At 39.0% G+C, this 27,748-nt stretch overlaps 1 protein-coding gene across 1 annotated transcript; it reads left to right on the top strand.

Annotated features, from left to right (window-relative positions):
• The first annotated feature begins 3,897 nt into the window (after positions 1-3,897).
• LOC124117597 lies at positions 3,898-9,685 on the top strand. The gene is made up of 2 exons (XM_046479559.2): positions 3,898-3,945; positions 8,015-9,685. Exon 2 carries the CDS (start codon positions 8,042-8,044, stop codon positions 8,843-8,845), a length of 804 nt encoding a protein of 267 aa, XP_046335515.1. The 5' UTR covers positions 3,898-3,945; positions 8,015-8,041; the 3' UTR covers positions 8,846-9,685.
• The last annotated feature ends 18,063 nt before the right edge of the window (positions 9,686-27,748 follow it).

The raw sequence follows: 27,748 nt of genomic DNA on the forward strand, positions 1-27,748 counted from the left end.
TGATAACAAGGACTAAACTAACATCTAGTCTCTGAAATAAACATATCGTACAGAAAAAAAAATATAATAATAAGGAGCCAAGAGACTGTCTTCATTTTCAGATACTGATACAGATTCTGATACTGCAGTAATCTAGACTTGCCAAACATTATAGACTTGCATGGGCTGTAATTCATATATTGGTATCAGGGTCTGTAAGACAGACTTAACAAGGACTTAGGGGTCATTAAAGTAAATATGAATCTTTTATCAGGAAAATGGATAATACAGGGAAACAGACACGCCCTACAGAAGGAAAACAAACAGATTAGTCAATTGTCAATGGTTGATACGACTGATAAACTTATTTGGTGTCATGTCTGTATTTCATATTTGTAGAAGTCTACCACGTGACTGATATAACAAGAACTGTACAGTACATGCACGCGACAGGACACCCAGGAGTGGAGCCGACAGCCAGGAGTTGTGCATGAGTAACGTTGTGCAATGTGACTCCTCAGTCGGCAATGCTATATCACTATATAAACTACCGGGCAAAAGAAAGTTTTCACCGACTTCACTTGACCAAACACCAAAAACAAAGGCATATGTGAGATTTATGATGATTAATTTATAAACAGAATTTATTTCCATGAATTAGAATGAAAATGCATTGTAATGCCGATATTGCATTCTCCGCTTTTCTCTCACATTCGTCTTTTTCTAAACTCAATCAACACAACATCGAACAAATGTTTACGAAAGTTTATAAGTGAATGTATACAGGAACGGCACAATATATGCTCTAAGTCAAAACCAGATGCAGATACTTATGAGAAATATCATGATTGACGCCATCTAACGATCTATTTATATTTGTATGACAAATCGTGTTAATTTGCAAAAGGTTATGATAAAAGTAAGTAAAATATCAAAATATTGAAAAACATACTCCATGTCCCTTATGGGCCACCGTAGCTACAATATGGCACCGCGTGGCTCTCTCTACTAGCTTCTGTGCCTGTTAGCTGCAAAGCGGTATACGTGGTCAAATACTATTCAGATAGAGAATACTCAACGACACTTTGCCAGAGTCATTCAAGGCCGAGGTAAAAAGGGGCACGGGTGGCCCAGTCGTCTAAGGCGCCTCGATTCGCTGTCCCGGATTGCGTCCGCTTGGCACGCCAGAAACCTATGATCGTGGGTTCGAATCCCGGTTCGCCCCGATTATGTTTCTAGGTTTGTTAGCACCATACCCGTGCTCGTGGGTTTCACCGAAGTGGTAAACGTCTGAGACCTGCATCACTTCGGGCTTTCCTCCCACATTCAGCTGACACGCTATGATATAACTGGAATGCTGTTAAAAGCGGCGATAAACCCAACTCACTCACTCACTCATTGGCTCTGAGAATATCAGAGATATTGCAAATCATCGGATTTTTATTCTGGAGGAAATATAGATTTTATTCATTCATTCATTCATCTTATGGAATAACTGGTTTTCGCGTCCATAGTTAACGCGCTTGCACATAGTTCATTGTTTATTCGTCAGTGATCTTTGCTTATGACAATTGGAGTCCATCCACTTTAGATTGTCTCTCGTTGACTATATACATCTGATAAATAATAAAACTGTGATCTTTTACCAAGTCGTCTATTATTTCTTTATTTATATTTTACTAACACCCTAGTCGGGAGGAGCTCAGCTCCGGGACAATCCACCAGGCACTAAGCCTCTCACCTGTATACTGTAATATATGCTGACAAAGCTATAGATCGCTGTGACCATTTCCGTATATTGATGTGTTTCACTAATGCAGTATTCTTTCATAACCGCCTTCCATTCACAATGACAACGATGAACTTGATTCAATCGTTTGTAGTTAAAAGCCGGCCATCTGGTATAAGGAGGTGGGGACAAACAATTATCTATTCCAGAAAATATTATACAGAAGCGTCTTCCTTTAGTTTACCGAAAGAAAATGTTCCACTGATTTTCTGAAAATGAAATTCTCCAGCTTTTGCAGAGTAAAAACTGTACCTGTTGCTCAGCGTACGGCATTTAGCAACATACTGCAGTCGAACAAAACAACCGCTGTTGCTCTTCCTCTGAGCAACTGAGGCAAATCTGGGGTTCGAACCCGCGAGTAGCAGATCCTGTTAGTTACAGGACTCCTTCAATGTACTTTGTTCTCCATACATTATTAACGGATAACGTATTAACGATATAGAGCTATGTGCACATACACGGATATAGTCTACAATATTATACTATTAGAGTCAATAACGAAGGAACGAAACAAAATGGAAACGACAAATACCATTTCCAGCATCCTCAATAGTCTAGAGTATGGAATCTCAGTTCCATTTCGTTTTGGAAGTGACGTCACCGCCACTGCTGCTCCTACATCTGAAAAAGCACAGATTTATTTGATTGGACGGCTGTCTTTTGTTCTCGTCAATTTAGGCAAGTAAATAGTAGGTGAGGTGAGGTAAAGTGGGGTTTATTTGGCGTCAGGTAATCGAATCAAATCTTGAGTTCTCCGCAAACCACAGAGGCGGAGGCCACGGAATCCCACACGATACAAACATGCTGAGGACAATTTTGGCCACGGTTTCCATCCTGTAGACAAGAATGTGGTGCTGTTGACCTATTCTGCCACGGAATCACACTGGAGACAAGAATGCGGTACTGGGGACATATTTGGCCACGGTATCCATCCGAGAGACACGAATGCGGCGCTGGGGAACTATTTTGCCATGGAATTCCTATGCGGAAACGAGCATTAGGTGGGGTCCTATTTTCTCACGCAATCCCTACGAGGTGACAAGCATGCGATGCTAGGTACTATTATTGAAAGGGAATCCCCATGGGGATATAAGAATGATGTGAGGTCCTATTTTGTAACGGTATCCCTTCGAGGAGACATGCATGCAGTGCTGGGAACCTGTTTTACCACGGAATCCGTACAAGGAGACAAGCATGAGGTGGGATCCTGTTTTATCACGGAATCTCTACTAGGAGACACGCATGCGGTGGGGTCCTATTTTGTCATTCAAACTCTACAAGGAGACATGCATGCTGTGCTGGGAACCTATTTTGCCACGGAATCTGTACAAGGAGACAAGCACGATGTGAGGTCCTATTTTGTCCGGGAATCTCTACGAGGAGACATGCATGCTGTGCTGTGAACCTATTTTGCCACGGAATCCGTACAAGGAGACAAGCATGAGGTGGGGTCCTGTTTTGTCACGGAATCTCTACGAGGAGACACGCATGACGTGGGGGTCCTATTTTGTAACGGAATCCCTTCGAGGAGACATGCATGCTGTGCTGGGAACCTATTTTGCCACGGAATCCGTTCAGGGAGACAAGCTTGAAGTGGGGTCCTGTTTCGTCATTCAAACTCTATAAGGAGACATGCATGCAGTGCTGGTGATCTATTTTGTCACGGAATCTCGACGAGCTGACATGCATGCTGTGCTGGGAACCAAGTTTGTCAGGAAGTCCCTACGAGGAGACAAGCATGAGGTTGGGTCCTAATTTTCCACGAAATCGCTTCGAGGAGACGAACTCGGGTGCTGGGGACATAATCCGCCACGGAATGCACATAGGGCATTAATACATACCTCAATATCTCTGAATAAACATGATAAACAGGTAACACGTAAAAATGTTGCATAGCAAAGATAATATCACTTGATAACAAGGATTTATAGGTCACATAGGGAGATGTAATATAAAATGAGGAAAACGTTTAACAAAATACGGAAAATTGATAATAAAATAAGGAAAATTGATAACAGAATACGCGGAAAACACACGTCCTACAGAAGGGGGAAAAAACAAGTCAAATGTCATTGGTTGATTATATGTCGGATAACCTTATTTGTTATAATTCATATCGGTAATAAATAGTTTTAGCAGTCAGTATATACACACGACAGGACAGCCAGGAGTTAAACGTGAGTATCATTGTTTCTCCACGGTCGGCAATGTCACTGTTATATCACAGTTGTCTGAAGATCAGTCAGTCTTGGTCTCGGATTCATACAGTTTGCACATCGGTTTTCCGATTCATACCTCGATGAACCGAAAGAAATACACCGTCAATCCTTAAAAAGACTTGATTAAACTTACCACCGTCAACATTTCATTTAGCAATTCGAATGTTAACAGGATGTTGTGGTTCTCTGTTCATTCTCTATTATATTGCTATGGTGGTACGTTGATTTATATTACAACAATCTATTGTTATATAGTGCTTGAATTCATACTTCTATTATAGAAATGTTCTTCATATTATTATATTATATTAGGGCTCCAAGCTGAAAGGCTGTATAGCCCTATTGTAATCGATCGATTTATCATTATTATTATCCTTATAAAGTATTATCTATTATTCCGCCGATTTTTTGTACCAGACCTAGCAAAATAACCACTGGTTCGATTTTTTCAAATTTCTCATGTGTGTGTAGAGGATGAATACTAGTGCCCGTCAAAATCCCAAGGTCGTAGGCCAGATGACTAAGGGTAGATAACGGAAAAACAAGTACTTTTTGAGGATATCTTTCGTCCTATTGCTCCTCAACCGCTTGTTCGATTACTTTCAAACCTTGCATGTATCTTCTGCTTGAGTTGCTTGACATGTTTTGTTCTTTGACTTTGGTCATTGGTCACGTGATTTGCAGCCATATTGGATTCACATTTTTCACAGTGTCTTTTGGGTACATGTCTTCAAACTCCGAGTCCACGGCATGAAATGCTTTCAAACTTTCTGAGAATTGTCTCCATACATAACACATCAAAACTTGTTAGCCGATTTTGGATATCTTTTTAAGTTGGGGCCATATTGGATTTTTTATTTTGATCATTTTTTTCACTGAAATTTTACTTTAAAGATCATATCTTGTAAGGTTCTCTACAGAACTATTGAAAGGTAGCAAATTACGTAGCTGTGACGTCCTGCAATCGGAGTTTGACGGCGTTGGTACAAGCAAACCCTTTAATGATTCAACATGAGGATTCGAGGTCGGAGAAGGGTGTAGAACACCCTTGGACACCCCGGCACATGCAAATGTCGTAGCGGCGATGTCCGCAAGCGGTGCTTACATTTCATAGCGTTAGCACAAGCAAGCCCGATGAGGATTCGAACATGGACGTTTGTGCGCAGTGTTACTTGGAGCCTGCCATTGCTGCATGCAGCTATTATTATTATTATTATTAACAATAATTTTATTATTATTACTATTATCAGAAGGGTTAGTTTGGTTTTGACGAAAGTTTTTAAATGAAATGAGATCTACTTAATCTGGACATGTTTTAACCAATCGCCTGTCACATTCTGTATTTCTTTAGGGGAAATATATCTCCTTTCGTTAAAGTTAACCGGTCTATGTGTTGTAAGAATAAACTTGCGCATTGAGCGATTACTTCCTTCAGCTATAGGCGTAGTATCGAGCTTTATCACGCACTGACCTTGCAATGTTATACATCGTTTCTTTTTCAAGCTGCATCATTGAGAGTGAGTGCATATGTATCGTGCACTCAATCGTTCTCCCTTCACACTGTAATTGCAACTTATTGTTCAACACGAGTATATACCAAGTTTCTATAAATTATGACTTTGTTCAATAGACAACACATGTAAAACAACGGGTTTGATACTAGAAATCTGTTATTAGTTTTCTTCATAATCACATGTATGGCGCTTGCTGTGCATGGTTGATCACAGTATTGTTTCAAGTAGTTCACTGTGTGTAATGTGTGATGATTCATTCCGTTTCAAACGGCTTACGGCACTGCATGGTTTATTGTTTTAACAGTTTTTCTTAACTTCCGGCAGAGATTATAAACTCGTATATGTTCTTTGTTTTTGGATACATAGGCAATCAATAGGTTTGTCTGTAGTTTGCAATTATTTTCCAAAAGGATAATACGGTTGCATGATGTAGTCACATTCTTCTAAACATACTTCAAATCTAAACACAAACCGAGTTAAAAAAACCGGAACCGTACACAAGAGTAATGAGTGAGTGAGCAACTTGGGTTTAACGCCGCTTTGCATAGCGGGTTGCGGCTACTATTTCCACCACGGTGATAATATTTAAACCGCGGTGGACATATTATCACCGCACTGGAAATAGTTTTCTGTACTTTCATTTTAGTTTTTTGACATTTTCGCTTCACATTTCAACATTCAATAGCTACTTGAAAGTACATTTTCCATGTTTTCGGTTGTTTTTACACATGTTTTATCACATATTTGTATGACAAATTGTGTTAATTTGCAAAAGGTTCCGATGAAAGTAAGTGAAATATCAAAATATTGAAAAACAGAATCATGTCCTTTATGGGCCACCGTACATGATCTACATTTCATATTTACATTTTGATGCAAAATCCCACATTGAAAGATTAATGTGTGTAGTGACGGGTCTTGAGCTGCAAACAGAAAGCCTTCTGTTTCACTTTACAGGCCAGGCGACTTTATCCAAGCGAAGGACTCTGCAGGGTTGCTGATCTTCTCAAAACACAACACATAAACGCGATGCAGTGGTCGTTCAAATAGCCTGTCCCTGAAAAAATTGAGTCTTGGCCGATTTGATATGGCACTTCGCTTGGTTGACACTCATTTCTGTACCGTCCAGCAGTACAAAACCATCAACATAATTAACACTGACATTGATATTACGTCCCACATCCTTGGCACGTTTAAGAAAACTGCGGAATGCCTTGTTTTAATCATAAGTCTTGACGAGCTTCACATGAGAATCATCAGACAAATAAATGTGTAAAGAAGTGCACAATACAATTCACGAAGAGCCTTCACATTAATTAAACCATGTCCATTATAATTGGTAAATATGAGCTATTGAACTAAGAGCAGGGGTGGTGGGATCGTGACAAAGCAAAACTGTTCATTGTGATGTAAGTCAACACTCACTCACTCACTCACTCACTCACTCAATTAAAAAGGAACTGTGGCTCTATATGACAAAAAAAATTTCCAAACTAAAAAAACACAAATATGTAAAAACTGAAAGTCTGGGCTGCACAGGTTAATAGCAAGGGCCGACACAGCTTTTTTTAACGAGGGTGCATTTCTAAATTGGCACTTCATGTTCAGTGATCGCAAAAGCCCCCAAACAGTAGTCTACAATTAGTAACTGGGCAGGGTATTTGATTATTTGCGCAAGGAACTGGGTCCAAATATCCCCCATTTACACATGAACCAACAAATGAGCTCATTATAGTGTTGTTACGCGTGTAAATGTAATAGAATCTTCGTGTTTAAGTTTTCCGTATGTGTAAGTGATTTGTGTGTTAGAAGGAAGTGGGGGAGAGGCGTTACTCACCACTGCACATCCTCAATCCCCGCCCCTCTGGAACTTTGGAAACATCACACATCATCCAGCTGCACGTCTGGCATGCTACTGGACAAGAGGCTGAGCCTCTTCGCGGTTGAGTCCAGGTTTTATTTTGACAGCAGTGACGACCGTCAGCTTGTTTATCAATACGTGTTCAATAATCGATAAATGATAAATAAATAATTGAGTTCGTCTTATTGTTGTTACATTTAGTATTAACTACTTAACAAGTTTTCCGAATGTATAACGCGTATGATCTGTGTGCTACAAGGAAGCATACATGTCTGTATGATCAATCCCCGTCCCTCCTGATTAACGCATATCGCATGACGGTACACATTCCTTGAGTCGATCTTTGCAACTCCACTCACATGGATCTACAACGCCACCCCCACAGAGACTTTTAGGTGTGTTTCCTTCTACCTCATTTACCGTATTCACTGTGACCAGCCTGTAACACAAAGACAGAGAGAGTTTATTTGCACCATACCCTTGCTCGCACCATACGTTAGCGCGCCATGTCATAAATGAATATGTGTTCAAAGCAGCGGAAAAATCTCACTCTTTCAAATATTCATACTGTTCTCGGTTTCAAATCCCATTTGGTTTGTACGTTCAAGACATTGTTTAATTGAATGATAATTCACTGCATTTTCTCCTTCAGGCGTGTTGACCCTTTTCACATAACTGAATGTCTCAAGAAGAAAGAAAAGGGAATGTGGAGATGTTAGAAGAATTGAGAATTCGCAGTTTAATGGCCTCTTACATGATGTTCGAACGGGCAACAAAATACGGAAACTATGCATTTTGGACACTGATTGGAGCTAGCATTGTCATGGGTGTGGCTGCTGCTAATCTATGTCAGTATCTCCCCGTGGGTGATAATAAAAATTGGGTTCTCTTCTCTAAGACGGTCATAGGATTAGTCTCTGGATTTGCAACTACCTTTGAAACTGGCAGAATCTTTCTTCTTGAATACTTGGACAAGAAAGAGAAACTCTATAACGAGACAGCAGCAGGTTGGCAAAAACTGGAGTTAGACATTCGTTTATTTCTGAACTATATCGACAAAGCCAAGGTCAAAGATATTAGAAAGTTTACAAAGGAATGTATACAGCAGCGGGATGATGTATGCTCTAAGTCCAAACCAGAGGGAGATACTTATGACAACTATCATGATGACCCCGAAATACTGATAGAGAAGTATCTCAAAAAGCAATCTGTCATTGCCCACATTGGACAAAGACTCAAGGAGGACGAAAACGTGAAGTGTAAGCAGAACAAGAACAAACCAAACCAAAAGAAGAAGTGGGCCGTTTGTATTGTGCTTGTTGTCCTATTAGTCTCTATTGTCATGTTCTGTTTATGGTCATGTATTCGACTATCGATGAACGACGTACATCACTACTGGCTAGAAGTTCATTCCCCTCACACGAGTGGGCACAACGTTACGCAACACGTGTGCACCCGATTGGTCACCGTGTGGAACGCGTGACACACTCATTAGAGGGGGAACAAACTTTTGACCAGAGGAGGACCCAGTTTAAGCTGAACTTGGTGGTGGTAACAAGGAGAGACATTTTTGATATCCTGACGAAAAATGCTAATACACATGTTTTTGTTTGTACTTGCTGATGTCTCATATTTAGATGTAGGAAAATATGAGTACTGGTGTGGCTTCTACATGTTTTGCGATGGTGTCAAGAGAATACACGATACTAGCAAATGTAATTGCCATTCAAATGTGTTTTTTTTCTGATTTGACATTAAATGTCTGTAGTCCGACTTTCAGTGATTATGTTTAGGAGGCTTGGCGGGCATTGTTTTTATTGGACCCTAATTACTTTATGATGGTTGGGTCTCTTTGTCTCAGCTATGACGCTGGAAAAGAGCAGCATTTAATTAATGAGAGTAGGTTATATCATGGAAGATACAGCTTGAGCGAGAGGGTTATACTAATTACCGTACCACAGGAAGAGACCTGTTGACGTGAGCGCGGGGTTGTGTATAAAATGGCCGTTGCATAATGGCCGACAGGAGAGAAAAACATTGAGCAAAAGCACTTTTGTTTTCACGGGCTTGTTGAATAGTTTCCCAGCGCTACTGTTGATATATCTTCCACTTGATCCTTGATAAATCATTTTGGCATTAACAATATATTATTTTCAACGTACATTATTAGTTTACTAGTCATTTGTTTTTGAGTATTTATCAATTTGTCGACTGAATATGACTATAATTGTAAATGTTATACTAACATTGTACCTATCAACACGAACTGTAAAAAATGGGCATAACGTCACGGAGACGAAGGCTCTAGATATCATACCTTATTCGATTTTTTAGATGATAAAGTACATTATTTGATCAATTATGTTATTGATATCTAAAAATCGATTTGCGGTATCAATAAACATTTCATTGTATAACAAAATCTTTTTTGTGATATAAATTCATTCTTTGGTACCCATAAATGAATTATTGATATAAAATATGGAATAAATAGTAAAGGGCGCCCTATATATTGTTCTTTATGGATTGTATTGAGTAACGCGATTACATCACGGTTATAGTGTTAATTGCTGGTCTTTTTTCTGCACCATCATTTCTTTCATCTTTTCAAAAACTGTTTACAAAATGGCAAACTATAATTAACCAATGAAATTATACTGACCCGACCTGCGATTATTCATCTCTCTGTCAATCTTGACTTTAATTTTGCTGCCAAGGAGTTAGCTAAGTCGGCTAACAGAGCTCGTGGTGTTATTATCAGTAAATTTAAAACTATGGGCGGAATGGCATTTGAAGTTTATAATACTTTATATAGTAAATTCGTACAACCAATTTTGTCTTACGGGTCCGGAATCTGGGGTCTAAGAGAGTTTAGATGTTTAAATAACGTCCAGCACCGTGCATGCCTGCATGCCGTTTTTTCTTGGGCGTCAGATGTAAAACCCCTAACTTGGCTGTGAGGGGAGAGATGGGTTGGCTGTCTTCGCTTACCCTGCAGAGAATTGAAGTCATTAGGTTATGTAAGAAGTTGTCGATCGTTGAACAAGACAGAATAGTTCATAAAAATCGCTATGTGGTCCAAATAAGATGTAAATCCTAGATCGATATCACAAATATACTGCAGGTGTCAAAATCAAGATTTTAAGACCATTAAGGAACATTAAATCCATATGAACTCTTTACGTGGTTTAACGACCTGTGGAATGACCGGGGACTAGCCAACGGTAATAAGCTTCGTGCCTATAGGAAATTTAAAGTTAATCCCTGCACAGAACCATACGTTAAATTAATCAGAAGCAGACAACATAGAAGTAATCTTGCTAAATTGAGATGTGGCACTCTACCTCTTCAAATTGAATTAGGAAGATTCAGTCGACCACCAATTCCTCTAGAGGAAAAAACATGTAACTATATTCACTGCAAACACGAAAACGTCGTTTTTTTCCGTATATGGTCATTGGACGGAAAAACGACGTTATTTGGACGTTTTCAAACCATCGTTTTTCCGTCCAAATAACGTCGTTATTTGACATCGGAATTTACTGGGAGAGAACGATAGCGTTAAGCTCCTCCCTTTCTTGATTGACATTGTCAATCAAGCAACAGCGTCTACCGGTATTTCTACTTCTCAGATTTCATTGGTCAGTCCCCGCGTGTTAGATTACAGGTCCGCGTTTGACGCTGCACTCGAAGCGCTTAGCGGAAGTACTGAAATCAATCGTTCTGCGCATGCGGATTACTTAATGCCTTGACCAAATTTTCCGTTCTTTGCATGCGCGATTTCGCGTATTGTTTCCTAGATTTAATGTCACCACTATTTGACAATGGTTCATAAACACAGTCACGTGAAGGTTCGGAATTGTAACGAGTAACTCCATTTAAATTGAAGAGGATCCCCAGTGAAATGGGAGATTCCAAAATGAAACTATTCTATGGCTATCTAGGCTGCCACCCAAACCGATCTAAACGGGACCCGATAGCTTATTGTATGCTATATAGTCATACGGAAGTGGACAAGAACTATACATTGTATTCCGGCCGATTGTTCTTGCATTTACTTATAAGTCAGGAAAATGGACTTAAAAGGGGAGTTGTTGAATGTAATTATTTTAATTATTAAATGTTGCCTATACACTAATCTGGACGAACTTCTCATTGTTCTGTTTATGTCATCCTATATACTATTAGTATGTTACCGTTCTAAAGGCAACCTCTCACATAACATTATATTGTTCATAGTATCAAAGTTTAATCAACAATATCAAGAGCAGCGATTTAAACCACTGAATCACCCAAACACAAGGCTGTTATCAAGCGCTAGTGCAGACGTGATGCATCGTAAAAACTGTATCGTGATGTCTTCAGAAATACAATTATACTACGAGATAGTACGGCTAACGCTGACTCACCGGTGGAACAAAGACAATATCGCTAATACAGATATAACGTATTTGAATGTTAATACTAAAGACAAACAATCATTATTTTTGCAGAGACGATATAACACGTATACACGTTTATTGTTAACTTTCATCAGTTTTGCTCTTCATTTAAATAACTTTGTTTTTACATATATACATAGCAATACCCGACAAGCATGTCATACATAATTATGGGGCAGTTTTCAATCTTGTACTGACTTACTCTGGTGTTAATGAGCGAAGTTTATTGACTTGTGTGTAAAACCCCGTTTTTCTGGTAATCCTATTATTACTTAGTTGATTTCTATCTAATGACACCCTGTACTCTGGATCATGGCTCCGTGACTATCCATAACAATTAAGATGAACATTCAGTTCAAGTAAATGAATGAGTTTGTTTTGACGCTACAGTCAGTCAAAAAACCAATGCTGTGAGGTTTGATAACACACTTCTACCAGGTCGAACATCGTGGATCCTCATTTTCTGCCTAAAGAGAATCATAGTTCATATGCTAATCCATCTGCGAATACCCTCCCACTCAAGATGACCTTACTTGTTGCTAAATCTATCATCTATCCCCCCAAGCTCACCCCCCGCCTCCCCCACCGCCCCCGCCCCCACACGCACGCACGCACGCACGCAAACACGCACACGCACGCACACGCACGCACACACGCACGCACGCACGCACGCACGCACGCACACACACACACACACACACACACACAAACAACTGACCTAAATAACATGGACAGGAAATACTGCTGATAGCCTCTGGTCAACTCAGCCGCGCCACCGCAGAATGTTCGTCCAACTCTGCAGGGGGCATTCTCAGTGGCTTCAAACGCGCTGAAATGTTTTCGCCTTGCATCCAAGTGAAATCGTATGAAATTTGGCTTTTTTAGGTCCTATCTCTTTTTTGATTACCCAATAAAGTCAATTCATAGTTACACGGTTGTGAAGAAGCTTACAACTTTATAAGACTTATTCATCTCATTCCAAAAAAGCTACTCGCATTCTCTGCCTAAAGAAGATCATATAGTTAACATGCTAATCCAACTCGAACTACCATCCCGCTCAAGATGAATGTTTTATGTAACATCCAACAGGCCCACAATTACGCACGCACGCACGCACGCACGCACGCACGCACGCACGCACGCACGCACGCACGCGCACACACATATTTGGATTTACCAATCCCTGAATTGAGAAGGCGTGCGTTACGAAGCTCCTCCAAGTCATCATCAATATCCGTATATGTCTGTGATATCATTACCCATCCAAAGCCGAATATACATTTATTGTGTTTTCTTGACAACAAATGTTATAATTGGGATAACACTTTCTGAGTGAAGTACAGATTCTCGTACTTTCTTGGGTTGAGTGCCGTCCGGGATTTGAACCCACACTGTGAGTGAGGCACCCAATCGCCAGAACACAAATTTGGCGATCTAACCCAGCCACCAAACCAAAAATGTTAGTCCAGATGACGTATACTTTGTGTACTCCTCTGACAAGAGAAAAATGGCACGGCTTCTATGACCGAAAGCTTTGAACCAACAATGCCTTTAAGAAAGTGGTCAACAGTAACACACATTATATTTGGATACCACTTTCTCAGTAAACTACATATTTTTAGGGTGGAGATAACAGACGTTGATGGTTGATTATCAATGGACAAATTAAAGCCAAAACTTAACTTATGAATGATTGGTAATGGGAAATGGACAATGGGCAAACGGGAGGCGGGGTAATCAGCGCCATGCCAGTTATCTGTTGGCTTCCCTTGTTGCGATCCCTTCTTTGCTATCTTTTTACTTTTGTTGTTCTTACAGGTACAAATATATGTTCTCTGCCTCATAGCATTTAATAATATGCACCTGATGAAGGAGAAAGTATATATTCCGAAACGCAGTGTTCCTCCGTTGACATCCATAAATATTTTTCCTTGTGTGTATCAGTTCTTAATGCCCTTCAAAGACTCAATCTAGCTTTGTTTTTAAATGTGGTGATATTTGCGTAGAATATAATATGGTCATGCCTATATACATTTGGGTCTTTGTCTACATAAGCATTTAGACATACAATTTAGAGCTAAGGACATTGCTAATTCTGCTGGCATGAAGTACACGTCATAGCAAGCTGTGATCTTTATTCATACTTTAGATATTCGTAATGGAGATCTGTAACTGAAGTTTACCGTAATCTTCCGCAACTCTCACCTCCTGACCAGTTGGACGTCTTAGTGCATTCAGATGCCATTGTAAAATTCCAGGCTGCCCCTCTTTCTGTGATGTTTGACGGATGAAATCTATTGCGTTATAATAATCTCTGTTTGCTGATATATAATATGTACATGTTGTAAAATATTTACGATATTTTAAACGTGTAATTCGATGCATATGCAATGCAATGTGAACATAAGTGCGGATGCACGAAGGCGGTTATAGTCATAGTTATACTGCGATGGATGTAGGGGAATGGTAGGGGGGTGTATGTATGTATGAAAGCACGAATGCCGATACATGAGTGCGGATATAGTTATAGTTCGATGGATGTTGGGGAATGGTGGGAGGATGGATTATGTATGAAAGCATGCGCATGGATCCATGATGGCTGACGTAGACATAATGGTGGGGAAAGAAGAATGTGATTCATTCAACATAGCTACCCCAACTACATACGTAGCTATTTTTATGGTGTACAATTCTTCTTCTACCTCACACACACACACACACACACACACACACACACACACACACACACACACACACACACACACACGCATTAATTGTTTTATTAAATGTATCTTCGAGAGTCAGTGAGAAACTAGAAATAACTGCCTTTGTTCTGTAAACCTCACCAAGTTTCAGCTTTTGCCTCTTCCTTTGTGGAATGAGGTTTCATATTTGTAAAATGATCTCTCTTATCTGTCTGTACCATCAACTTAACTGCCCTCACCCCCTGCAGTTTTCCCGTCCCATATTGCCAAGCAGGTGACCCACAAGGAGGAATACCGCCCTCCCTCAGTCCAGTTATACTGTGCCTAGCACAATATGTATGGGATACGTAGCCTTGCTGTGGGCAAACATTTTGTAACAATTTGGCAAACTTTGATATGTAAACAGCAAATATTATTCAGTTTTATTTCAACAAAAAAGGAAAAAATCGGATCCTACTTATTTTGTGGATACCATAACAAAAAATCAAGCCAATAGATCGTTTGAGCTGGCATGAATATAAAAAATGATTAGCAAGTCGATAGTCATAATTCCCTCTGTTGGTCCCACGTGAAATGTTCTTCATGAATAGAATAGATGGCTGATAGACGTTCGACCGAAAAATATCATTTGCTAACTTTAACTGTTCATCTAATTTTCATGAATGTATGTTACATAGTTCATATGTTCATGGGCTTCTTCACTGAATGTATAGTGTGGAGGACTACTTCACTTGAGGATAAGTAACATAAATACTGATGATAATTATGATAGTATTGCCATTATTATTCCTTCAGATTATTAAAAAAAAGTTATTATGTTTTCATAGAGAGAAAGGAGGTATGGAGATTGTGAGATTATTTTTAGCATCGGAATTGTTAACATAATTCTTAAAGATATTATGTTTTGTTTGTTTGTTGTTAAATGCTGCACTCAGCAACGTAAGGATATTAAAACATTACATTTAGGTTCAGTTGTATTTTTATATTTGTATCATTTTGCAAATGTTACAGAGACCTGATAAGGGATATATAATAATGTATAGTCGCTATTCTTAAAGTAAGAATATGTTAGATTTATCAACCAGAAATATTGCACACAAGAGGATAATCATATTTCATGACACTATTCAACGTCGAAGTCAACGATATTTGTGTATGTTATTGCTACATGACACGGATACGTCATGATAAAGCAATTAGAAATTGGCATTTGATGATATAAGATAGCTACGCGATAAATCACAAAGAACAAAGAAGGAAGCGATATTTATTTCACGATAAAACATTGTTCTATCATGACGTCATTTATTGAGATTCAAACATGCACTCGCAACTTGAAAAGTAAAATTTGTAAATTTGACCTTATTTTTGAGAGGTATGTGTCTAGTGAGTTGTTCCCAATACATGTTGCTGGAGAATCCGAAAGTGAGAGTGATATGACAATCGGTATTTGGAGAAAAGGTACAGATGATTGACGAGAAAATTGTGAGAATATGCGGGACCAAATTTAAATCCTAAAATGGATTTATCTAGCATGGCCGCTGTCGGATTCTATTCAAGGAATCATCATTATTTAGGTACGGGTAAATATTGTAAAGCGTGTATTTTTCCTAATTTAACACCCTAAAAGAGGCTGTACGTAATGTTGATATCTCATGGAAATAAACGAGTCTCGGTCGTTGTTTATCGTACAATAAACAACTCCCACTCGTCGTTTGTTCTCTTAATTACATGACCATATACACTAACATTATATCTTTTCATGTTTATCGGTCAACAAAAGCGACATAAGCATTTCCATTATCATGAGAAACCCTTGCCAAAAGTAGCGCCAACTGCACCACTGCGACAACATCAGGAGCATGTTACATGATTCATCATAATAAATGATGACATTGGATGCTCGCAAAAACGCGAGCTCATTCCGATCCACTAGTGGCACCCGCCACAAACACATCCAAAGGCAAGCCAATTGTTCACCCGAAAAGGCAGAGAATTGCATCTGACATCATTTTTGTCATTGATACGTCAAACCTGGAAATGCCGTCCACACGTCCAACACAAAGCCCAAGCCAGGACCCAAATCCTTCAAACCCGGCCAAAGTTCTGTTAATTACATACATTTCCCCCTAACCTTAAATAATCTATACTAGTTCTGAAGTAAATCGTATTTACCCGTAAGAATCGTCTTATGTTATTTATTGCCGATAAACAGAATATACACACTTTCTGAAAGTACTGTGTGATAAGTCTCGCACCAAACCTATACTCTCGATATACATGCTGCTCTTACTTAAAAAAAGAATATTGGGTTTACAAGATACGTATATTAAAGTACCATGCTTTCCTGATGTGCTCTGATTCTAATCTGAAGTAATGGCATAAATAGTTACCACTCATCTTTCAATATTTTTCAAGGTTGGGTTAATCACGAACATATTTGAATATGTACAACATCTATACTTACTTATCTTTATACTTGAAGGCATCAGGTTTGTCTGTCATAAGACCCCGAAACAAATCTGTCCAACACATCCCAATATTTGGCTCTTGGCTCCTTGTTCTTATATTTTATAAGTATTGTTTAAACAACTGTTTTTTTCTGTAAAATATGTTCATTTCAGAAATTAGATGTTATTCTAGCATTAGGTCTGTGGTACGTTTACTGCATCAGCATTACATTAAAACGATATTACATTATATGAATACATACAGAGGAAATGCTTAACATTTATCTTTTAAGGAAGAGTGCAGGACGACCTGCTTTATACATATAAATGTGGACATATATGTATGGACATTTGGATGATACAGATATACCTCCTTAAAGATAGTGTTCGTAGATGACTGTAGAAAATGGAATAATTATGTGAGTAATCGGGTTAATACCACGTTCAGCAATATTTAGCCATATTGCGATATTGGTTTCCAACAAACAAGACGGACCATGAAATTATGACTTGAATTTGGACCTGGCTTTCTGGTGTGATGTAACACCCCAGAATCTCCGGTAGAAAAAGGGCTCAAAGCACGAGGGAATTAAGATCACGAGATGATACTGATGTATGCATCTGGACATATATTTGCGTAGTATTACTACCTTAATTCATCAGTATATATGTATTTTGCATAAAAGGATATTATAGGATCGACGCTGACATGCGCATATAACCTATTCACCAGTGCTGTAATATTTCATTTCTTCTGACACATATCGACACGAGAAATTATATTTAAATTTAAAAAGAGCCCAAGTGGGATAGAAATTTGAGTCTGAACCTGTTGAACAAGGCTTGTTTCATTTTGGGCTATAGCATTGCCGCAAGGCCTGGGCGGAAGGGAACACCTGTTTGCACCCATCAGATACCAATCACAACTTCTCTCTCCAAACGAAAACAAAATACGAAAAATGTCGGAAGTGTATCCTTCTAATTTTCTATTTAGATACATGTTTTAACTTTAAAGTAATTATATGTATCTCATGTATTATTGGTATCCGTGATGCTGGTACCGTTTTGTTGCCATTGAGTAGCTTTTGTGGAGTTATTATGAATATCAAATACATGCCTTGAAATATGGACTTGTGAAAGAACTCATCATTGAATCATTTGCATTTAAATTAATGCATATACCATTTACTTGGCGTGTATGGACATATTATTCATCTACTTATACACACTTATTATGGACATATACAGAATTTCATTGTACCTTATTATTTAAAAAAATACCCGTGAAGATCCGGGTTAGAATAGGCATTCAACAACACATGCTTGTACGAAGGCGACTTGGCTCGCTGACTTGGTTGATGCATGTCATCGTATCCCAAATGCGTAGATCGGTGCTCTTGATGATAATGACTAAATTGTTTGGTCCAGACTGGATTATTTACGAACCACCGTCATATAGCTGGTATATTGCTGAGTGCGGCGTTAAACAACAAACAATCAAACAAAATCTATATAATTATTGAACACCTTCCAACAATGAGAAATTAAACTTATATTTTCTAAATATTCTGTTATATTTATAACATAATTTGATTCATAATTTAATTATTGCGTTGCTTCTTCCCTGTCATTCAATGTACATGTTCAAACCCCTAAACTTTTAATATTTCATTTTTCATAAATGGCTACGTTAGTGCGTTGCCTAGATCTCTCGTTACCTATTCACAAGAATAGATTAAAATAATTTGTTTTACTATCATATTTCTGTTTATCTAATTCATAATACGAAATTGATAATTCATTTATAACAGTATAGATCATATTCCTGTATATTACTATCTGATGCTAAGGTTTTATTTCAGAAAATATAATTAATTCAAAATGTAGAAAGATGCACAATTTGCCATTATTTGACTTTTAAACTGTACAAAGTATGATATAATGATCAGAATGCCTGTAACGGGTAGTATTTAAGAAAGAAATATTTGTCGAGAAGTCCCATTTTTCAGATATGCCCTTCAGTAGTATTATTGCATATCTCCAGAGAGAGGTTTACATTGTAGTTCTCATTATTTGTGGATAATTCAAAAAGCAACATAGAAAATATATATGCTACCATGACGAAAGAATACAGAGTATACATAACTCGCAATTCTATATATTCAGCAAACAGCCCAAAACCGAAACTCCACAACATATCCGATTACACTGATTAAGGCTGTCCCAGTTCTCAATGCGATACTGACGCCCGTTCGTCTCCCAGACCATACAGAATAAATTTAAAAGGAATCCAGCTCAAGTCTAGAACGATTTGGCAAGCCTAGATTGCCTTAATTCTATCCATGAAAGTAAGCATTAATAAAAAAAATATTGTTATTGTCTGCTTCAGATTATATTTTGTAGATACTTATTTTAACTAGGAAAATTGTACTGACACCGGCGCTGTCCCAATTGAAGCTATCCATAAGAATTTCGAATTGCCGTCCATTGTTCGATGTCAATACATCGATGACAAGTGAGGATATCATAAAGTAATCGTTGATGCCGCGCTACACTTTGATAAAAATTATAATCAAGTTGACTGGTGTGTACATTACTACAGTGAACATGTACATGATCATGCCCTAATAATCAAATGCCGTAATGTCAAATACTAATTTATTATTGTGTGATGAATTTAACTGGATCAGTGGTAACATGTGATATTATTATTCCATCAATTTCTTTCCTGGTTGGTCCATCCACATGTCTACAAAATGAAAATAATACAATTAAAATGGAGCATAGAACAATTCTTAATTTCAGGCTAGAGCTGTGGAAATCTAGACTTTCCCAATCATTATAGACTTGAGTTGGTCTCATGTTTTACATTATTCTCTTGGGTCAACGTCAAAGCTCATACCATACACTAACAAGACCAGCTTGCCCCCCGCCGGAGCTCCCGGGTTTTGGTTATATCATCTAACATGGCCAACTCTGCTCTTAAGTAAACAAGAACCTAATCAGCGAGGGGTCCTTTATCATCCCTATGTGGCTGCTTATAAAAATCAGATATCTTTTCCCAAAGACCTGGTTAATAATATATATTCTGCTGAATATTCGAAACAAATAGAGTGAGTTGGTACTACATGTACATGTGTATACGGTTCTATTTTAAATGACTGCAGCGCTCCATTATGAAAACAATGTGTTTTAACGCCGCTCTCAGCAGTATTCCAGTGATATATGACGGCGGTCTGTTGTATATGAAATATATGCAAATTGAATCTTGAATCTTGAAAGTTGTAACATTTCCGCAAATAAGTATCACATGCAGTATACAGTATATCAACAGCAATATACTGTATACATCAGTATACATCAGTATACAGTGTGTCGCGATCTCTGCGCTGGGCTGGAGCACACATTTCCTACACCTCTCCCTTCGGCAAACACATCACGAGGGTTGCAACGAGGTCACAGGTCAGGCGTGCACTCGTCAGTTGTCTAATACGGTCAAGAGTAAGATCTTCCGGAAGATCACTGCACTGGAGGTATGTGGATTATTGAGGAGGTACTACGTGTTTGAAACTGGGAGTTGAACACTAAGCACTTTTAGAAAAGAGCTCACAATAAAACGTTATGGACTCGCGGACGGACTTGTGTTTTCATTTCAAGAAGTACATTTATCAGGTTGAACTTCCTAACTGTAACAATAACTGAACTTTACGCCTTTTATACACATTTGTGATGTAAGCATGTGATGTAACAATGCGACAACGAGACATATTTTGACCTTGAAATGTCACGTTACGGTATCGTCGCCCTTTTGTAAAATAAAGAAAAGGATTATCAAAGAGCGACAATGCGAACACGCGACAATGCGACAAATGGCCAATTGTCGCGCTTTTGTTAATTTTGACACGTTTTGCTTGTTTTTGTAAAGGCGTCAATGCGACATGGCGACAACGAGACAATGTCCCTTCAATAGTAATCCGTGCAAATAAAACTGAGTAATGAAATAGAAGTCTGACATACCAGTTAAAAGATAGAGTGTTGCAGCTTCTGATTTCATAGATCTTCAAGAAGGGTTATCAATAATGGGATGGGTGATGAGTTCAACTGCATACGCTGTGATTAACAATAATGCTCCGAGTCAATACATTTTATCAAATGTATGACATGTATTACGTGAATGAACATATTGTTTATACTCGTCCGTGTTTTTGACGGACAAAATAATTTACATGCTCGGTAAAACTGAGGACGGGCCATCATTGTGTGTTTCCGTGCTTTGTTCAGGTGAACAATTGACTTGTCCTTGCATGTGTTTGTGACGGGTGCCACTTGTGTGGCAGGATACGCTCACCTTTTCCCGAACACCCATTGGATGACCTGAACCACTTCGGATTTTTATCCCACATCAGTCTGATACACCATGATATAACTGAAAAACTGAAATACTGTACAGTTGAAAATGATGTTTAATGCGATTACCGTAGTGTGTTACTGCAACTGTTCATATTTTGTGCAGTGATGTTATGTAATATGTAAAAGAAAGCATATTCAATTATCCAATTGATTTGAATAGAATATACTTGCGTCAGTGTATTTTATTAACGCCCCAAATCGTAATTTAAACACATAAAATAACAGATCACGCAAGGTGCCTTGACTTACTACTAGATTTAATGGGCCACCCCGGAATAAAATAGTACCCCCCAAAGCGAGGAACATATGTTTTAGTATGTTTACAAGAAATATATTCCAAACAATATCCTCATTAGATGAGAAGATCTTTTACAGAATTACCTCAGTAAGTCAATTACAATGACAGAGCGTCGTAATACATTTACATCAAGTACAATACGTCAAAATGGCCGACACGATAAACGTGACGGGAGATATTTTCGAAGTTGTTAATTAACCTGTGGCTGTTTCAAGCCTTTGGCATCACTGATCAATTGGCCGATCATTGAAAGGTGATTGTGAAGATGTGTCAAATAGATACTAAGGTAAATTCATAGATTTCTGTAAATTGTCACTGCGACAGTTCGGATTTTTTTTCGTGTTTTTTTCTCTCTGGGATGGGTTGTAGCGAGGGTATCCTTAAATGGGCTTGCAGCCACGCTTCTGTATGAATTCGTACCAGGGAATTCCAAGGGTTTTCCCCAGGAATGTGGAAGTAGTCAGTGTTTACGCCTTTTCAAGAATACAGTCACGTGAAGAACGTCACGTGACCGACCTCGCGTCCAAGTCGTAAATCTTGTAAACTTCACATTAAAAAATTAGTTATTGTTATAACCAAATGAAACACAACCCATTATCCGATAGGGGTAACTGTACATAGCCGTTACCACAATAAACTTAGTAACATTGTTTGGTTTGACTTCTTGGCGCGTGTCTGAATTCCATTAACATGTAACATATCCTAAAACTAGCTTATCAGCAAATCTCGCTGCACTGCGCGCGACAGATACAAGAGCAAGGCATGCCAGAAAGCTTCCGAAAGGAAGCCTTACACATCACGTGCTTCGGGGGACCAGCGCCATCTGATTGGCCGTTAACAGTTGTACAAGGCGGAGCAAAAAGCATCGTTTTTCCGTCCATTTTACGCTTGAAAAACTCGACCCTTTTCTGGACACTTTCTAGACGCTGACCAATTAATCAATTTTAATGAATTTTTAGTCGTTTTTCCGTCCAATGACCATATACGGAAAAAAACGACGTTTTCGTGTTTGCAGTGATATTGCAATCAAAATATCGTAGAAGACGAATTTCATTTCCTAATGAACTGCAGACTATACTCAGATATCCGTTGTAACTTACTGATGGATGCTCACACCACCGACAATAATTTTCTCAGTTTAGCCAAAAATAATCAGTTTGTTTACCTTATGCAAAACGAGGAGATACAACATTGCCTAGCTGCAACAGTGTCCCTGATGTTTCGACGACGTATGGATGTAAGTATAATTATACATACATACATACACACACACACACACACACACACACACACACACACACACACACACACACACACACACACACACACACACACACACACACACACACACACACACACACACACACACACACATACATACACACAGAAACTCCATCTCACAGTCACACAGTCAATAAACTACGTTTATAACGAACACGCTTATAACGAACTGACCGATATAACGATTTTATTTTTAGACCCGACCATTTGTTGTAAAAATGATGCATATATGCTTATAACGAACTACGGTTAATACGAACGAGTTCGTTATAACCGTAGTTTACTTACTAGTATTATATATATATATATAAAGGCGGGGTTTCACTTTACACATACAACCAATTCCAATTCTCCCCAGAAAACGTATACTGCTCACGCTTATTGTATAAGCGGTAAAACGTGAGTACGCTCGTAAGCAGCTTAGTTCCTCAAACGCAGCCTTCCCTGAAGGCACGATTACAGTCCATCATGTCCGCACCGCGCTGCCCGTCTTTGATCTGGACCCATGTTTGACACAGCTGCAAATTCTAGTCGATCACGTGTCTGTGATCGTGGAACATGGCTCTAATCAATGTCGTTCGCACCCACGTATATCAGTTCCACAGGTCTAATGCGTGGCCTTGAACCAGAATGTATTTCGTTGGCTTCCGTCAACATCCATTGATGCACAATTCTTGATGAAAGTCGGAATTATAAGGGATTGTATCGGGAGACGTCAATTGGTCAGACTACGTGATAACATTGCCCTTTATATAGAGAGAATCCATTGGTGGTTGACATTGGTGGTTTGTTTAATCGAGGGGTTAAGTTTGAAGTGATCTTTTTAACGAGCGGCGGATGAAGCGAAACCTGTTCAGGGCCTCACCACTGCCGTCCATATGGCATCCGAGATCGGAGACCGCCTCCGTGGTCTTGTGGTGGTGCGCCTGGAGGCTGGAGGCTGGAGGCTGGAAGGTCCGGGGTTCGATCCCCGACCACATCATACCAGATACGTTAAAAGATGGAACTTGTTGTTACCCTGCCTGGTCCTCTGCATTAAGGGGTTAAAACAAGGAACATATACGTCTCTGTATAAGTGCAATAATCTTGAAGAAGTAGCTAAACCCCATTTCACCTCACCTCACCGAGATCGGCAATAGTTATAGTAAATAGAGAGAAAACTAAATTTGGGATTAAATAATTTATAAAGCATATTAGAACAAATATCTTGAAGGAAAAATGTCTAAAGCCAATATTTGAGACGTTAAAACGTTAAAACCTGCTCGTATTCCGGAAACTACCGAGGGTTAATGAGCAGAGTTGTCATCACGTGACGTGACGTCATATTGGCGACTTGTAGCCGATCACTGTTTCTGTGTAGCGTTTGGTATATTACTAGCGTTTGCTATTGCATCACCTGAAAATGCCATCGACGAAAACGTTGAATTTTCGATCAGTGACCTTACACATATTCGTCCATATTGATATGAGCCAGTGGTTAGTCAAAATAGTCTTAAACAACTGCGAGGAAAGCGAGGAAGATCTACCGGGTGAAGACAATCAGTCTGATGCCAACACGGAAAGACTAGGGGATACACTAGAAGTGTAGAAGTGATGCAGGTGTCAGACGTTTACCACTTCGGTGAAACCCACGAGTACGGGCATGGTGCTGACAAACCTAGAAACAAAATCGGGGCGAACCGGGATTCGAACCCACAATCATAGGTTTCTGGCGTGTCCAAGGGACGCAACTCTGCACAGCGAATCGCGGCGCCTCAGACGACTGGGCCACCCGTGCCCCAACTCTTTATTTAAACTGACAGTTAATATCTGATAATTTAAATCTGACATGCTGTAATATCGGTGCTGTTAAACAATAATCTAATCTTCTGTTTTCTTTAACGAAACTAGTTGTGTTGCGGTGCTTGATTGAAATAATACAATTATCACCGATGCCCCTTGTCGTACCTGGTGAGCTAACAATGCCTAAGATAACCATGAGGTAGATGCTTTCGACACGTTGCCCTTTGGTTTAATTCAAAGAACAATACTTTTACATATTATGCCAACCCATTTCTGGTATCCTTCGCCATGACATGGCTGAAATATTGCTGCAAGCGACGAAAAGCCACACTGAGTGACTCATATATATTGCCAACGTGTTTGCAGTGACTCCTATAACAGCACGAAACAACCATGGAGCTATATTTACTTATCAAACAACACTTTAACAACAATTTCAAATATCGATATACATGAGGTGAGGTGAAATGGGGTTTAATGTCGCGTCCAAGATTATTGCACTTATATAGCGACGTGCATGTACGTGTATATATGTGTGTGTGTGTGTGGCTGCTTTTACTAGTCCGGATTGATGCCGTTTATAGTGCAAGCCCACTGAGATACCATGCCGCAGTTTAACATGAATACCCCACTCAGACACAGTTTACTGACTCCGAGCCGACCAGTCCTTGTTTTAGCCCCTTAATGCCGAGCGCCAGACAGGGTAACAACAAGTACAATCTTTTAATTTCTTTTGGTATGACGAGGCCGGGGATTGAACTCCGGACCTTCCGCTCTGCGGGCGGACGCTCTACCACTAGACCACGAAGGCGGTCTCGATATACATGAAGTTTGCTTATGTGTATATAAAATTACATATAATTATATGTTCAACCAATTCACCAATTTAACTGAAACATATTACAGATGTACAAACGCAAGCCCCTTGCTGTTTGAGGCGACCTTTGAGTTTTTCATATGTGTAAACTTCAACAGGATCGCAATATTTAGTAACACCTTCATTTCAAGTTAGAGGCCCAAGGCCCATAGGACATACCATCCAGGATTACAATTACTGATGAAGGGACTCATACAATTTCATTGCATTAAAAATGAATTTTGATAGCTGTACAATTGTAGGTTTATGATTAGAAGACATCAGGCGAACAAAGGATTCCAGTGACGGACTTACAAAGTATTTAGGATCATTACTTGTTATAAGTAGTCATCACCAGTCAACAGCAACAGCGGTCACGGTCAGTGTTATTTGTGTAACGTGGGAACACACACACACACACACGCACGCACGCACGCACGCACGCACGCATACACACACACACACACACACACATGGTTGGCACAATCCCAATAAGACCACGTAAATGTTAAGTTTAAATTTGTGTGTTATCGTCGACCGACGGTTTAATATGCTTATAATCAAGGTGGGAGGTGGACTAGGAGTTTTGTTTTTACAAACTATGTCTTTCAATCAGCGCTACAACAGTGGAGAGGAATACACATTTTACATCATGTTCAAAAGAAAGAAAAAAACTTGACAGACATATAATCAAATCAACATATTCTTTCATTTAAATTAAATTGATTGCGGGTAATTAAATCCTACCTACACTTCAAAATACACGAAGATCGAATCTCAGACACCTGACAAAGCACACGTCAGCTAACGGAACAAATTGTCAGCTTACAAAAAACTACGACAACATAATAAGCACAAACTTTCACCATTATAACAGATCCTTGCTCGAAGCCCCGGAATCGATACAAAACGATCGATTTATGGTCGTTTGGAATAAATCGCCTTCAAAATGTGGACTTTTCAATTATGTTATACACCAGACCTTATCATCAACAAACACTGAATTTACGTGTGCTAAAATACCCGACGGTATAGTTATTCCTAGTTTTCATTGCCACGAAAGCCATTTCTTGTTAGTAACAGAGTAAGTCATCGCTCTCTTCGACAAGAACCTAACAATTATGAAACTAACCAGATCTCCTGATCCGATCGCCACAGACCGTCGCACTTCCATTGATGATCAATTCTTATTTATTCTTGACAAACTATACTTTACTGTAATTTATTTCTATATAAACACTGTTATTTCTTTTACATAACTGAACGTTGTCCACTGAATGAAGTGCACTGGCAACCAAGTACAGGGCTAATCATGCTTTATTGTCTATAGAAGATAATAGACGTTGTTAGAGAGTTCATAAATCATAGGTCTGTGAGTGCAATAGCCTTAAGGGAGTTGGTGTAATTGCCCACAAGGCACAGCCAGAGGCTAGACCTTGTTGTGATATAGGAATAGTCAATGCGTTTCTTTTTCTCCAGCTAGTATTTGTTTGCTCCTGAAATAATATATCCAATACAGCCAATGCAAGCCTATGACATTTTGCAAGTCTGAAAATGAAGAGAGTCTCTGGGCTCCTTTTTCTTATATTTTATTACTATAATTTAACAACTGTTTTATCCGTAAAATATGACCATTTCAGAGACTAGATGTAAGTCTACACGTGGGAGATCATCACGTTGTTCATCCATTTTGCTGATATCCTATTATCAGTTGTCATTGTGACCAACCGATACACATATGTCACACTTCAGAGTTGATCCTCCACTTGTTCGTCCATTCAGTTAATATTCCTCCAGCCAACAGTCATTTTGACCAACCGAAACAGGTAAGTAACACGTCAGAGTTGATCCTCTACGGTGTTCATCCATTTTGCTAATTATAATATCCTATCATCAACAGTCATTGTGACCAACCGATACACAGGTAAGTAACACGTCAGAGTTGATCCTCTCCGTTGTTCATCCATTTTGCTAATATCCTATCATCAACATTCATTGTGACCAACTGATACACAGGTAAGTAACACGTCAGAGTTTATTCATGATAAACTGCAACATGACTTCTCAGTAGGATAGCACTATAAAATCGTCCGGACTAGTACAGGCAGGCACCGACACGTGCACGCTCGCCGCTATATAAATGCAATAATCTTGGACGCGAC

Source organism: Haliotis rufescens, unplaced genomic scaffold (genome assembly GCF_023055435.1).
Source record: "Haliotis rufescens isolate VD_foot unplaced genomic scaffold, xgHalRufe1.0.p SCAF_12, whole genome shotgun sequence".
NCBI classification, from domain to species: domain Eukaryota; kingdom Metazoa; phylum Mollusca; class Gastropoda; order Lepetellida; family Haliotidae; genus Haliotis; species Haliotis rufescens.